Here is a 15381-nt window from a genome sequence, read left to right on the forward strand (position 1 = left end):
TGCATCAGAGGGAAGAGAGGACGTATAGTGGAAGGGACCACACATCTTACAGTAACTGCAGTTCTTAAAGACAAGCAACCTTTCTTTCTCTGAGTGAGGGCCCCTATGTGTATTACACCATGGGTGATTCACAAGCAGTATTCATTGAGGAAAAGCATGCAAGGACCTCTGCTCTACCACTAATTGGAAGACTGCTCTGCCAAAAGCTGCATCAGCTGTAGAAGTCTGCACCAGGGCATAATGTCTTGTGAAAGTGTGAACAGAGCTCCATGTTGCCACTTTACAAATTTACAGGAAAGGAACCTCTTGGAGCAAGGCTACTGATGCAGTCTGTGTTCTAGTCAAGTGGTCCCTTACCCCTCATGGGAGAGCGGTTGCCGTTAACTCATAACAGAGTACGATGCAATCTGAAATCCATTTAGATAGGCTTTGGGATGAATCACTTACAAGTTCCAAAAAGATATGAACAATCTAGGTGATTTCCTAAAAGACTTATTCCTTTTCAGGTAGAATGTCAAGGGTTGATGGACACCCAGAGTGATGCCACTTCTCCTCACTGGAGGCTTGCGGCTTTGGGAAGAACACCGGTAAAAAAATAATCTAATTTAGATGGAATTCTGAGATCATCTTGGGGGTGAAATTTGGGTGTAATCTCAGGGAGACACTGCCCCTATGGAAGACTGTGCAAGGCAGATCAGTCTTAAGGACCTCCAGCTCACCTACTCTTCTGGCTAAAATAATGGCCATCAGAAAGACAAGCTTTACTGATAGGTGAGCAAAGGAACATTTGGGTAAGGGTTCAAAGGAAGTCTGTGTTAACACTGAGAAGACTCAACTGGGGTCCTAAATCAGGGTAAAATTTCAGTATCGTAAGAAAGGTTCTAATGATAAGTCCTTTAGAAAACGTACTATAACAGGATGGGTGAAGATTAAGTGGTTGTCAACTGCACAGTGACAGATGCTGATAGCAGCTAAGTGCATCCGTAGGGAGCTAAGAAGTAGACCAATGACTTTAAGGAGAGGAGATATTCCAAGATTATAGGGATGTCAGAATCCTCTGGTGTTACCCAACAATGTTGACACCAGATACAAAATCTTTTCCATTTTGCCATGTAGCATTTTTTTGTGGACTCCTTCCCTACAACTGTTATAGATTGATTGAACTGCTTCTGACCATGTCTTTTCTAGGTTTGTTGCCCATACGAATGAGGTGTATGGATGCAGGACTGGAAAGACTGATCTTGCCTTTGTCTTGGATCAACAGGTCTAGGAAGAGCTGGATATGGATGCATGAATGTGCTAACATCTGGAGAATGATGGGAAACCAGAATTGTCTATGCCACCTGGGAACAAATTAGAATCACCAATGCTCCCTCTTGCTTGTTCTCTCTTAGAATCTAAAGTAAAAGTGGAATAGGTGGGAAGGCTTATGTTAGTTGCCCTGACAATAGAACCAGACATGTGTCTCCTCTACAGCCCTGACCTTGAGATCCCCTGGAACAGAAGGCTGGACATTTCTTGTTCTCCTGAGATGTAAACAAGACCCAAGATGGAAACCTCCATTGTCCAAGTACATTCTGAACCACCAAATTGCATATTTCCCATTCATGGTCCCAGGCAAGTGCCTGCTGAGGCTGTCTGATAACTTATATATCCCTGTTAGATGCATTGCTGAGATGACCATCTGGTGATAAATATATCAGTTTGAAAGACTGACTGCTTGTATACAAAGATGGGTGAACCTTGCTTCCCCTTGTTTGTTCATGTAGAACACTGCTGTCACATTGTTTGACTTGACTTGGATATCAGGATTCGAATGAACAGAAGAAATCATCTGTAGGCCTTGTGAACTGCTATAGCTCCAGGAGATTTATGTACAATTGGGACTCTTGTGGGGGAGAGATTCATGTAACTTGGGCTACATGTTTATCTAGGCAGGCTTTCCATACTACTAAAGAAGCATCTATGATCAGTCTCTTTGCAGGTGGAGGAGGTACAAAGGGCTCCCACAAGCACACACAGCCTCCTTGTTCTCCCACCATGAGAGGGAAGCTTGCACTCTTGGGGGGAGCAAGACTAATTTGTCTAGAATGTGTTTGCTCAGCATACAGAATGCCCTTAACCAAGGCTGCAGACATCGATGGTGAAGTCTCATGAAGGATATCACATAAGTAACTGAAGCCATATGTCTTAGACAGATGAGGCACGTGCAAACTGATGTCTATGGACTCAGCTGAAGCTGAGTGACTAGATCCTTTATGGACTAGAGTCTGTCCTGAAGTAGGTAAATTTTGGCATTGAGAGTCCAGCATCATCCTGATAAAAATCTATATAGTTTATGTTGAAACTAAAATGGACTCTTCAATATTTACTTTAGGTCCCAATGAACACAGAAGATTAAGTACCATGTTGCTGAGACAGGGAAAAAGCTGATGAGTCCCGGTGGCAGAAGTGGGCTACCACTTTCAACAACACTTTTGTGAATAAACGTGCAACTGTCACAAAGTCAAAGGGGAGCACTCTGTATTGATTATGATCTACAGTGAATCTCAGGAGTCTTCTGTGTGCAAGATGGATGTAGGCATCCTTTAAATTGACAACTGAGAACCAACTGCCATTGTTCAGTGAGGGAGTTATTGAGGCCAGGGTGACCATCCTGAACTTCAATCGTTGGATGAAAACATTCAACCATATGAGATTTAAGGTGAGTTTCCATCCTCCTTTCTTTTTGGGGATGAGGAAGTATTTTGAGTAAAATACCTTCCCCCTGTGTTCAGGCCAGTTCTATTGTTCCCAGATGGTGCAGGGAGTGTTCTTCTAGACTGAGAATCCTCTCCTGAGACGAGTCCCTGAAGAGAGACGGGGAAGAAGGTTTGGAGGGGAAAAGGAAAAATTCTATAGTGTTGCCAATATAGATGATCTCCAGCACTCATTTGTCTGCCATTAAAAGATGCTAAGCTTGGCAAAAATGAGGTAGGCAGCTACCAAATTGGGTGCTGGAGTCCTGAACAGATAGATCTGGTAGATGGATTGATTTAAAGTTCTCAAAGATCTTGTCACAAGTGCTTTCTAATGGGAGGTTGGGGTTGGAAGGAGGGTGAAGTGGGAACATTATGCTTGCTCCACTGTACCCTCTGTCCCTTCCTGGGTGGCTTGTAACCCTTTTGATGGTAAAAGAGTTGAGGAGCTGGTCACTGCTTGTATGGTTCCAAACTGGTATGGTATTTCTCCATGGCTCTGGAGTGTAGTTAGCCAGTGAGTGACGGACTGCCCTTTAATCCTTTAGGGAATATAACAACTCATCTGTCTTTTCATTGAACAAACTGTTTCCCTCAAAGGGCAGATTTTCCATCATGGATTGGACTTCTTTGGGAAATCTGCAGGATAAGGCCACAATGCCCGAAAGATGACTATAAATATAGATGCCAGCCAGTGGGAGGCTGTATCCACTGTATTGCCTGAGGCCTGAAGAGAAGATCTAACCAGCAGTTTGCCCTCTGTGATGAGCACTTTGAACTGCAGACTATCCTCCAGGGAAGTGCGTCAGTGAAGTCTCAAGCTTAGTATGATTAATGTGGTGATACTTTGACATTAGTGCCTGACAGGATTTTACTTCAACCAGCTTCCCATTCCACATAGCAAATTTTCTCTGAGAGGTCTAACTGTAACTTTTCTACTAGGAGGAGTGGATCTCAGCTGACACTGCCTGCCTCTTTCAGTGAAGCTTGAATTACTAATGAATTCAGAGCAGGGTGCATAAATAAAATTCTGCTCCTGTAGCTGGCAAGAAGTACCTCTCCATTTTTTTCCCCCAGGAGTAGAATTACACACTGTCAGGGTGTTGCAGACAATCTTGGCCAGTTCTAAGACTGCTTCCTTCATGGGAAATGCCACCTTGCTGGGGCCAACACTTTGGGGAACATCCAGAAGTTTAAGAAGAGTGTCCAATACTTTCTCTACAGGGATCCGGAATGTGCGTGTGATCCTCCTTAGTAGGTCTTGAAATTCTCTTTAGTCGTCATCAGCTGGCGAAGGTGAGACTGGTGCAGCCACTTTGTCTGGGGATGATGACGATAACACCAACAGAGCTGGTGGTTTTCTTGGATCTAGTTCTTCCTCTTCCTCCATTAATTCCTGAGGCGGTTCAGGCTCCTCTCTGGGAGGGGCGAGTTGTCTGGATTCATGATAGGATCATAAAGACTTGCGATATAATGTGAATGGGTCTCACAAACCTCAAGGTCAGTGCAAGGGGTCAAAAGGAAATTGAGGTGGTCCCCACGGACTAGTGTACCACTAGTACTGAGGTGCATGATTTCTCCTATGCAACGGGGATGGTGTCCAAGAGGCCTAGATCAGGGTTGCCACATGCGGCTCTTCAGAAGTTAATATGCAGCTCCTTGTATAGGCACTGACTCCAGGACTGGAGCTACAGGCGCCAACTTTCCAATGTGCCGGGGGTGTTCACTGTTCAACCCCTGGCTCTGCCATTGGCCCTGCCCCCACTCCACCCCTTCCTGAGCCTGACATGTCCTCATTCTCCCCCCGGAGCCTTCTGCATGCCACGAAACAGCTGATCAGGTGTGGGGAGGGAGGGGGAGGCGCTGATCGGCAAGGCTGCTGGTGGGCGGGAGGCTCTGGGAGCGGGGGGAGCAGCTGATGGGGGGCTGCTGACATTAATGTGGCTCTCTGGCAATGTACATTTGTACATTTTGGCTCCTTCTCAGGCTCAGGTTGGCCACCCCTGCTCTAGATCCTCTGTCTGGACTGATCCCATGACCCAATGGGAGTGGACATGCTCTCTCACTAACACCTGACTTGCCAGAGAAAAAGGCACTTCTGACTCCAAGGGCAATGCTGTCAGTACCAGGGTATTGTTATGCCCCAGCTAGTAGAGGTTATCAGTGAGCAACTAACCCTTGCATGTATGCATTAGATAAATAGTATGGGGACTTCCCTTGTCATGATCAGTTCTGACAGGATTGGGGATTCCAGGTCCAAAAGGGCAGCAATGCCCTTAGGGATGATATAACTATCCCAGATGGAAGTGGGTGGAACAGACACCTTTATTTCCAAAGGACTGGCAGTATTGGCCTTGTGCCTGCCTTACCATGGTGTAATGGTACCATTGATGTAGGAGGCATCCACTTCTGTTTCTCTCTTACCGGTACCAAGGATGGTCCTGCTCCTGCAGTTAGTGAAGTTTCAGGCGCTCTTGCTCTTCAGAACTGGGAGACTTGTACCATGTTCTTTGTGCACTCCTGACATGTCTGCACCAGGATGAGTCGTCTCATCCAACATGGAAGATGGCAGAGAAGAGGCCCTCTTCTTGGAGGAGGACCTGGAGGGGGATTTCTCTCATTTCTTGTGAAAGTGTTTCCTCTCTCTCATACCATTGTTTGGAGAAGTTCTTACCTCTGCTCCCACTGGCCTCAGAGTCTGATATCACCATGCTTGGAGGTGTGCTTCTTGGTGCTTCTGCCCAATGTACAGGAGCATATGCCAGGCCAGAGTTGGAACCATGTAGCACAGTTCATCAAGAATTTCCAAAGCCTATATTCATGGGCTTGACATGCTCAGCTTGGGAAGGGCTGACTAATAGTGCACTTCAAGGGGATATGAGCTTCTCTGAGGCACCTGATATGGGAGTCACTGACTGCGAAGGCCAGAAGGCAGGAAATGCAGTTCTTAAACCCTGGGATCTTGGACATACTAGTCATCCCATATGAGCCTGGCCAGGGGCATATCGGGGGAGAACCCCAAGACCCTATTTACTAAAAACTATGCTTATTTAACTATAAAAATTATCTAAAAAACTATTCAGAAATATTTACAGTTCAACAAAGAAGAAGCTAGCAAACACTGCAGATACTGAAGAGGGTCTACCTCAGACCATGGGCTGTAGAAAGGAACTGAAGAGGCAGTTGGTGTAGGCCACCCCTTCTACTTTCAGTTTGGCGTATGAGTAGTGCAGGCACGAACCAACAAACTACCAGCAAGAATCTTCCAGTTTCTGGCATGTGGAACGCATGTGCACCCACATCGGAATTCACATAGGGACCATCAATCAAAAAAAAAGAATTGCTGTTAGATGTGGTGGGAGGGGAAGGAAAGCAGGAAGTGCCAAAAAGGGTGGAGGAAAATGACAAGGTAAAGTGTGGGGTTTATTTATTATTTTCAAACCTCAGAAGTAGGTTAGATGCCTAAGGGGAAAAAATGAAAGCCACAGTCCTGCCTTGAAAGAGTTTACACTCTACAGGACACTATATGAGAAGGTCATGAACAGACAAAAAAGCAGGGGAGGAAAAGTGATAGAGGGGCCAAAAGTGACAAAAGTAAGACTGTTGTTACTGACTAAGGCATTTTTGAATTTTGATGGTTCCATTAACTTTTAAATCCCACCCCCTTTTTTAAACTCGCATCTTGTAGGAAATGAAGTAGAATTGAGTTTTTAGGACAGATCTGAAAGCAAGGAATGTGACTTGGTTAACAAGTTTGCAGAACAATTCTATGCAAAGGGGAACATGCACAGAAGGCACAGTTTATTTAGTTGGGTGTTGGACTAGATGGCCTCCTGAGGTCCCTTCCAACCCTGATAGTCTATGATTCTATGATACAGAGGTGGGAATGTGAGAAAAATAAAGGAGACAGCAAGTGAGAGAATGGAAGTGGTGAGGAAAGAATGCAGAAGGCCTATCGCAGGGGTGGGCAAACTTTTTGGCCCGAGGGCCACATCTGGGAATAGAAATTGTATGGTATGTCACGAATGCTCACAAAATTGGGGTTGCGATGTGGGAGAGGGTGAGGGCTCTGGTTGGAAGTGTGTGCTCTGGGGTGGGGCCAGAAATGAGGAATTCAGGGTGCAGGAGTGGGCTCTGGGTGGGTGTGGGCTCTGGGGTGGGGATGGGGATGAGGAGTTTGGGGTGCAGGAGGGTGCTGTGGGCTGGGACCAAAGGGTTTGGAGGGTGGGAGCGGGATCAGGGCTGGGGCTTGGGGTGCGGGAAAGGGTGCAAGCTCCAGCTGGGGGTGCAGCTCTGGGATGGGGCTGGGAATGAGGGGTTTGGAGTGCAGGAGGGTGCTCCGGGCTAGGATCGAGGAGGATCAGGGCTGGGGCAGGGGGTTGGGACGTTGTGAGCAGGTGTGGGGCTCGGGGTGCAGGCTCTGGGAAGCACTTACCTCAAGTGGCTCACAGAAATGGCGGCCATGTCCCCCCTCTGGCTCCTACGCGGAACCACAGCCAGGCAGCTCTGCACGCTGCCCCGTCCGCAGGCACTGCCCCTGCAGCTCCCATTGGCTGCAGTTCCTGGCCAATGGGAGCTGCAGGGGCAGCATTTGGGGCAGGGGCAGCGTGCAGAGCAAAGCCCCGTCTGCCCCTACATGTAGGAGTGGGGCCATGCTGCTGCTTCCGGGAGCGGCCCCTGACCCTGCTCCCCTGCTGGAGCGATGGACTGGGGCCATGCCGCTGCATATCTAACCAAAAAAGTCTTCCCAAATCCCCTTCCTGAACAAGGTTTATAGCAATGAAGATCATGATGTATTTTTGTTTTATATACAACTTGGTTTTTTGTTCTATTTTTTAAAAATTAGAATATTAAACTTTAGTTAGGTCCTTAGTTGTGTATTCTTTGTTTGTTCTCATTCCAATTAGTGCCACTGCTACTTTCCTTTTAGTGCTTTAGTAGATTTTAAATATTAACTTTGCGCTGAGGACTCAAACATACATACCTCTCATGGCATACCTCTCATGGCTGTCTCTCTCAGATAGATAGATATTTCATCTTGGATGGTTTGCCACTCTCAGGCTCAGTATAGCCAAAACTAAGTGTATAATATTAGGTCCCCGACTCTCTCCACTACCTCCATTCTGTGGTCTGACTATCCTCCCTGTTACACAGACTTAATGACCATGGGGTTGTGTGGGTGTGTGGGTGTGTGTTTGACTCTCTTCTCTCCTCTTTTCCCTGTGTCTGTTATGTAACCAAAGCCTAGCACTTTGTCCTCTACACATTTTGAAGTCCTCAAGACTGTGTTGAAAACAGGATACTGGACTTGATGCACCAGGATGACTTTTCTCATGTTTCCCCCTTCCTTCCAGTGCCAGTAGCCAAAATGTATTTGTTCATGCCTTAATCATCTTCCTCCTTGACTAAAGCTCCTCCAGTCTTCTAGATACTCATTGTCCCCAATCTATCAAAACTCCTGGTTGTTGGTTTGACACTCATTTCATTGTGTATACCTCCTTTTCCTTGCTTTTAAAATCCTACATCATTCACCACCTACCTCCTGATAGGTCGTGGTGGGCAAACTATGGCCCCACGGGCTGGATCTGGCCCATCAGCCATTTTAATCCAGCCCGAGCTCCCGCTGGGGAGCGGAGTCTGGGGCTTGCCCCACTCCGGAGCTCCAGCTGAGGAGCAGGATCCGATGCTGCTCCACACAGCTCTAGGAATGCCATATTATGTCCAATTCAGACTATAAACTCCCGGAGGCAGAAAGCGCTACATTTTAACTGTGAAGAGCCATGAACATATACAGCACTCTATAAGTCAGGCCTGCACAACATGCGGCCCCCGGGCCACATGCGGCCCACATGGGCTCACTGTGCGGCCCATGGGCAAGCGGCAAAGTGGGGCTGCTGGGTTCGCCCCTGCCCGGAGGGGGGGCCCCCCTCACAGCCCCATGCGTTTCACACTTCAACCGCCTAACGGCCAGATCCACACGTCTCCGGCTCCCGCTCCCCCCGCCTGGACTAAGGCAGGTGTGTCACTTCTGGGGCCCGCCGAGGTGGGAAGTGTTGGGCACAAGGCAGAGCCGTAAGTGCTGAGCGAGGGGAGGGGCGCCCGGCCTGGGCTTGAGCCGCAGCTCGGGGGGGGGGGGGGGAAGGGGACTGGGCCAAGACACCCCCCCCTTCGGTTGGGGGCAGGGCGGCTACTGCGCTGGTAGGTCCCAGGGTGGCCTCTGTAGTGATGGGGGCGGGGGGGTTGAACTGTCTGTGGGCAGCCAGGAAATCCCCAGAGGAGGGAGGGAGCAAGGGAGGGAGGGAGGGAGGTGTGTGTGTGTGGGGGGGAGCACCTGCCCTGCCCCAACTGTTGCCCCCTTCCCTGGTCCAGGGACCTTCCCCCTCCCCCGCCCCTATCACACTGCCCGCCCCCGGCTCCCTGCAGCCCCTGTGTTTGGGGTGGGTGAGTGTTTCGGCGGGGCCAGGGGGTTTTGACCCTCAGCTGGTTTTTTTGGAGTAATATGGCCCTCGCCGCTTTACGAGTTGTGCAGGCCTGCTATAAGTACTAGAAAACTAAAAGCAGGGGAGGTAGAGTTGAGAAATCATACGCGCTAGCTCGAGACTGAACGTTTACACTACAATTAAACAGCCCTGTAGCCTGAGTCCCATGAGCCCGAGTCAGCTGATGGAGGCCAGCAGCAGTTGTTTAACTGCAATGTAGATATACCCTTAAGGTCTGCAGGGTGAGAGCTTTTTTCCGCAGACCTCAAAACAAGTCAATATCACAAAGTGAACTTTGTATGGCTTGTAAGAACCAAAGATCTCTCTAATAATCATCATACCCCAGTGTATCTTTCTTACGTTACTACTTCAGCATTAAAATAAATTTGTTATCTAGCTGAAGTATGGCAAATAGATTCTAGAAGAATCTTTTATAGTTGCAATGAATACCAATTTTCTAATGCTCGGTCCACTGCTCTTACTATTAGACTACACTCCTTTATTGCTTTTAGTTCCTAGTAGTATTCATCATTTCAACATAATAAAAAAAACTTGAATTTTCAGGATCATGACACAAATTTAAAATTGAGGACAAGTTAGAATTGCAATCTGAATATTGAGAATGACTCTTCAAATGAATATTCTTAGTGATCTGAAGCCATAGATTATTAGCATACAAATTAGCTGATTCAGACAGACAGACACAGACACACACACTCTTCTCTTCCCTCCACCCCATTTCCTTACGTTAACAGCTAATGCACACAGCTGGTATTGTTCTAATGTGATGATTTCATGGTAACAAGGTTCCTGTGCCAGCTTCACAATAGCACTAGCTGCAGCCAGCCTCAGACGAGACATATCGGGTTTACTGAAAAACAAGCACAGAGGTAGATGGGTTAAATTAGTGCAAGATTATTTAAGTATCTGAGTCATGGAATCAAGTTCCTCAAGTCTGAAACAATTTTTCTCCATCATGCTGAAAAATGGCTCAGGTGGAACAGTGAGGAATTTGAATGGCCTTTGCTTTCTGTACACAATTATGTAAGTAACTGAAAAGTAAAATTAGAACCTTGTAAATTAATACTTCTCACAGAATCTCTACCCATCTAGAGGCTTGCATAGTACCTCTGCTATACCTTGTTGTTATTTGCTGTATGAAAGGGATTAGTTTCCAGATTCAGGACAGCATAATCACAACCTACTTAGGGTACACCTATACACTTGGGCACATTTTCCCCCAAGGGAATTAATGTCCTTTGTGATTTCCTCAAAAAGTTTCACGAGGAAATGGTTCCAGTTTGCCTTATCATAATGCCTATGTATTAGCGAATGCTAGCACAATATGCATCATGTCCTTATGTATATACTAGGGCTTATGAAATCTCAGTATAATGGCTAAAGCATTCCCTCTCCTATGAAGCCAGATAAAGGGATCTGGTGAGTCAAACCAATTATCTCTCAATGGTTTAGGCATACCAGTAATTGGTTTACATGCTCCCCTAATCAGGCATTTGCTATTTTACAAATATGGTTGGATTTTTGGTACATTGGAGTAATACTACATTGACAAAGAGATCATAAGAGTATAAAATAGTTTCCTCAACTTATTTCTGCAAATTGGTATTGACCCAATCTGTATAAACTTAATCAGTTTATTGCTAGCCTTCAGGGACTTTCAAAACTCGGTCTCATTTTTGGGAAATTAGCATTTCTTTCGGCCTTCTGTGCATCTAATTGCCAAAAAAAGAATAGATCTCAAAGAGTCTCATGTCTCACACAGGCTCTGGCTTGGGCCTGGGCTCTAGTGTTGACTGCAATAACAAGCAAAGCTTTTCCCCCTCGCAACTTGTGATAGAAAACCGATCTAATTTATGAGGGGATAAAATTACTGATATATAAAAGATGACAAATATTGAATGCCTTAATCTTTCTCTCAGGTATTTATGGAGCAACAGCTACCAGACTATTTTAAATCCATCTTTATCATGAAATATATATTTAAAAGTTGGGGTGATTAGGAAGGAAAAGATTGTAACTATACTTAATAATAAACAGAACATGACAGAATACTTGGAGATTTTAAACATACTCAAATTGTCTAGTCGTGTACCTTAAAGTTTTAAGGGGGTTAGCTAACAATTTTATTTTTAGTCATGTAGAAATGGACTACTACTACAACAAAAAAAGCGCATGAAGAATGATCCTGGAATTTTCTAGTGCACAGTGGCTTCTAACTAAAATAGAACGGAAAAAAATTAGAAGAAAAAAACAAGTATGCTAATTGAGTCACATGCAATAAGTAGTATGGGTTTATAACAGGGGTTGGCAACCTGTGGCATGCGTGCCAAAACACGGCACGCAAGCCGATTTTGAGTGGCACGCAGCCGCCTGCCGCAGTCCTGGCCCCCAGCCCCACTCAGCCCCCCCGCCCACCGCTCTCCCCTGCAGGGTCAGGAAGCAGAAGCTTGGTTCTGCGGCAACCAAGCTTCCCTCTCCCCTGCTTCTTCCCCAAGCATGGTGCTTTCCTGCCCCGCCCCCTCTCCTTGCCTGCGCCAATCAGCTGATGGCCCTAGCGAGGGGGAGGGGGGGAAGAGCAGCAGTGTGCAGGCAGCTCCATAGAGGAGACAGAGAGAGGTAGGGAAGGGGCCTTGGAGAAGGGGGTGGAACAGGGCATATCCCTTCCAGCCCCCTGCCCTGAGCCGTTCAGGGCAGGGGGCTGGGAGCACCCCTACGAGCCGAGCACCCCAGCCCTCTGCCCTGATCCCCCCCCACACACTCAGCATTCTGCCCTGCAGCCCCCACCCTCCAGACCTCTGCCCTGAATCCCCCCACCCCAACACACCCCCAGCCTTCTGCCATTCCCATAGCCCCATCCCTCTGCCCTGAACCCCCCCACACCCCCATCCCTCTGCCCTGACCCTTGACCCCCCCCCACACCCAGCCCTTTGCCCTACACCACCCCTCATCCCTGAACCCCCTCCCCCAGCCCTCTGCTCTGACCTCTGAAACCTCCCCACCCAGGTCTGGGGTCCTGGCCGCAGGCCCTGCTCAGCCCGCTGCCAGCCTAGGTGAACAGAACCCCAGGCTGGCAGCAAGCTGAGCGGTCTGGCGGCATAAGATCAGCATTTTAATTTAATTTTAAACGATACTTCTTAAACATTTTGAAAACCTTGTTTACTTTACATACAATAGTTTAGTTATATAATATAGACTTATAGAAAGAGACCTTCTAAAAATGTTAAAATGTATTACCGGCACGCGAAACCTTAAATTAGAGTGAATAAATGAAGACTCGGCACACCGCTGCTGAAAGGTTGCCGACCCCTGGTTTATAAAGAATAAATTAAGTCTTGCCAGACAAGTGTGCTTTTCTTTGTGGTAGAAAAATATTTGTTGGTGAAAAGAAAGGATAAGCTTAAAAGCTCTCAATTTTACTCCACCATTTGACAGTATCACAAAATCTTATTTTCAAAATTAATTCAAGTCAGATTTTTACATGTAAACTGGCTAAATTATTACAAAGTTCAAATTATTCATATTAAATATTATTTGTATTATAGCACTGCACAGAAGCCAGAATAAGATCAGGGCCTAACTGTGTTAGAGATTATACAAACACATAAGAGACAGTCCCAGCCCTTAAGCGTTTACAATCTGAATTAAAACAAGCCACAAGTGATTGTAATAAGCAAATGAATTAAGAATGTGGTGGGGGGAAGGCCAGAGGGATGAGGCTAACAGCAATCACACATGGTATATTGTATAGCAGAAGGCATTGTAAACAGAAATATGAGGATTTAAGAAAGGGGTTCTGATATAAGCCATATATTTGAAACTGCAGCAAAGTGAGACCAAATGGGTAGATAAATTGTGGGACTGGAGTACTCAGTCTTAATTTTGTGAAGTTCTGTTGTACATAATCTAAAGACATGTCTTGAAAGCACTTGTAAAAATCAATGGCTTATAAACTTCAATGTGAACTGACATTTTCTCTCACTCCACAGACTAATACTTAGGTATGTCGGAAAGAAATCCTCTTCTGAATGCACAGCATGTAAATGAAAGTTGTCTAACCCTCTAAATTTCTTCCAAGTTGCATGGAGCTAAAGGATTCCTCTGAACAAACCCAATATTGCCAAAGGTTTAGTTATCAAGCTGGAGCCTGGAGGCAGCATTATGCCTGAATCTATAAAGCAATGGCAGCCACTGAAACGGTATATTTTTCTTTCATCCAACTCCTGGTTTTTCCCTGCTAGTTTCATTTTTCTGTAGGCCTTCATTCTAGATCAATGTGGATGGCATGGCCCTTCAATATTCTTATTTCCAAAATGCAGTTTTATGAGGGATGACTTTTGGGACTTACTGCCAGTCAGTACTTCAGTGAGGCTGAAGATCTCTTCAAATAGATTCTTGCCCTAGTATCAGTGTTCTTGCCCTAGTATCAGAATTTTAACAGCTATTTGCAGCAGCTAGTGTCCTGTGATATTGCAGTATCCTAGTGCTCTTTTCACAAATACTTAAGCAATACTGTATTTTTACATTTAATGCTTTATTTAGGTCAAATAAAAAACAATATTAAAACAGCATGGTGTGGCAGCTTTAACTTAAATTGTTTTAGTTTAGCCTATTTCAATTAAGTCTCAAGCTTTTCTAAAGTAGTATTTAAATTTAAAGGGTATTATTATCAAGGTGAATAAGCCAAAAATATTTCATCTGTACACGTGCTAACATTGTATGCATAAAGGAGTATAGTTGCTATGTAGAAGATTTACCTGGAAGATAAAAAATAAAGCATTGAAGCCAACTATCCAAAGAAACTGTATCTCTGAGAAATATCTTACCAGTTGCAGTCTACCAAGTTTCTTCAGCCATCTGCCCCATGGTTTAAATGGGAAGTGGCTAGTGTCAAAGTGTTTTCCATGTGGTGCTCAGACTGGAACCAAGTTCCTACCTACATATGACAAAGTCTGGACTTGGCGACTTTCAGAGCATGCTGCAAGGCCCATTTCCCTATACTGTCCGTAAAGAAGTGGGGCTGTATAAGTGTGTAAGTGAGAAGAGAGAGGTTAGAATCTTATTTATGGGGGATGGGAGATTCTCTTGCCAAGATAGGGACATTCTTGAGGAGGTGACTGAGGAAGAAACCTACCTTAGTCACAGAGTGTGTTCATATCCTGGATGGATACTGTGATAGCAGTGTTTGATACAGTTCAAGACCCATCTAGAGAGCCTTTAGACCTATTTGCAATGGAAAGAACAAACTTAGGAGATTTCCTAAAAGCCTTTATCCTGTCCAGGTAGAAGGCCAGAGCTCTCTTAACATCTAGCATGTGAAGTATGGCCTTTCTGTTATTGAGGTGAGGCTTAACATAAAATGTTGGGAGGTGAACTGGTTGGTTTGTGAGAAAAGATGAGGTCACCTTGGACATGACCTTTGGGTGTGGCCTCAGAGTAACCTTGTTGTGAAAGAAGACTGTAAAAGGGTGGTGCATCCATAAGCTGGGTTATCTCCCCTATTCTCCTTGCCGAGGTGAGGGCAACTAGAAATGCAGTCTTCACTGATAGGTTTGTGGCCATAGGTTCAAAGGGCAGTCCAGGCTCTTTAACTGAGTTCAGGTCCCATGTTGAGATGGGATGTATGGATTGGGGAAAGAGGTTCACTATGCCCTTCAGGAACCTCATTGTTTGAAGTGTGAGAAAACTGAGTATCAATCTGTTTGTTGATGGAAAGTCACTAGGGCCGCCAGGTTTACTTTGAGTGAACTGAGAGAGAGCCCTGACTTATTGAGAGTCTGTATGTAGTCTAACACTGCAAGGAAAGTAGCAGATGCCAGGGTAATTTGCCTGGAATTGCACCAAACTTGAAACTTGGTCCACTTTTCTAGGTAATTACGACAGGGTAGCCGATTTCCTACTGTTTATTAACACTTCCTGTACCTCCAGAACAGGAGTTCTCTATGGGTTGGAACCATGAAGGAGCCAGGCTTTGAGCCAGAGTATCCACAGGTTCAGATGGAGAGTGCGTCCTTTGTTCTACAACAGAAGGTAAGGACTGAGTTCAAGAGGGATCGGTGGACAAGCCACCAGCTGTGACAGGTACGGATACCACATCTGTTTTGACCAGGTGGGAGCAATCAGTATGTCGTTTGCTTTTTCTCTTT

The 15381-nt window shown here is 45.8% G+C and overlaps 1 protein-coding gene and 1 long non-coding RNA gene across 2 annotated transcripts in view; one reads left to right on the forward strand and one right to left on the reverse strand.

The window, feature by feature from the left end:
- The window catches only part of PDS5B (PDS5 cohesin associated factor B), a 220802-nt gene that overhangs the window by 55070 nt on the left and 150351 nt on the right, over positions 1-15381 (reverse strand). Inside the window, exon 23 of the mRNA XM_045016151.1 lies at positions 9965-10088. Coding sequence (XP_044872086.1) covers positions 9965-10088 — 124 coding nt within the window. The remainder of the gene's footprint in view (positions 1-9964; positions 10089-15381) is intronic.
- Positions 511-2699, forward strand: LOC123370062. The gene is made up of 3 exons (XR_006579264.1): positions 511-587; positions 1265-2280; positions 2378-2699. It is a non-coding gene; the product is annotated as an uncharacterized LOC123370062 (long non-coding RNA).

The sequence above is a fragment of the Mauremys mutica genome, chromosome 1 (assembly GCF_020497125.1).
Source record: "Mauremys mutica isolate MM-2020 ecotype Southern chromosome 1, ASM2049712v1, whole genome shotgun sequence".
Lineage (NCBI taxonomy): Eukaryota > Metazoa > Chordata > Testudines > Geoemydidae > Mauremys > Mauremys mutica.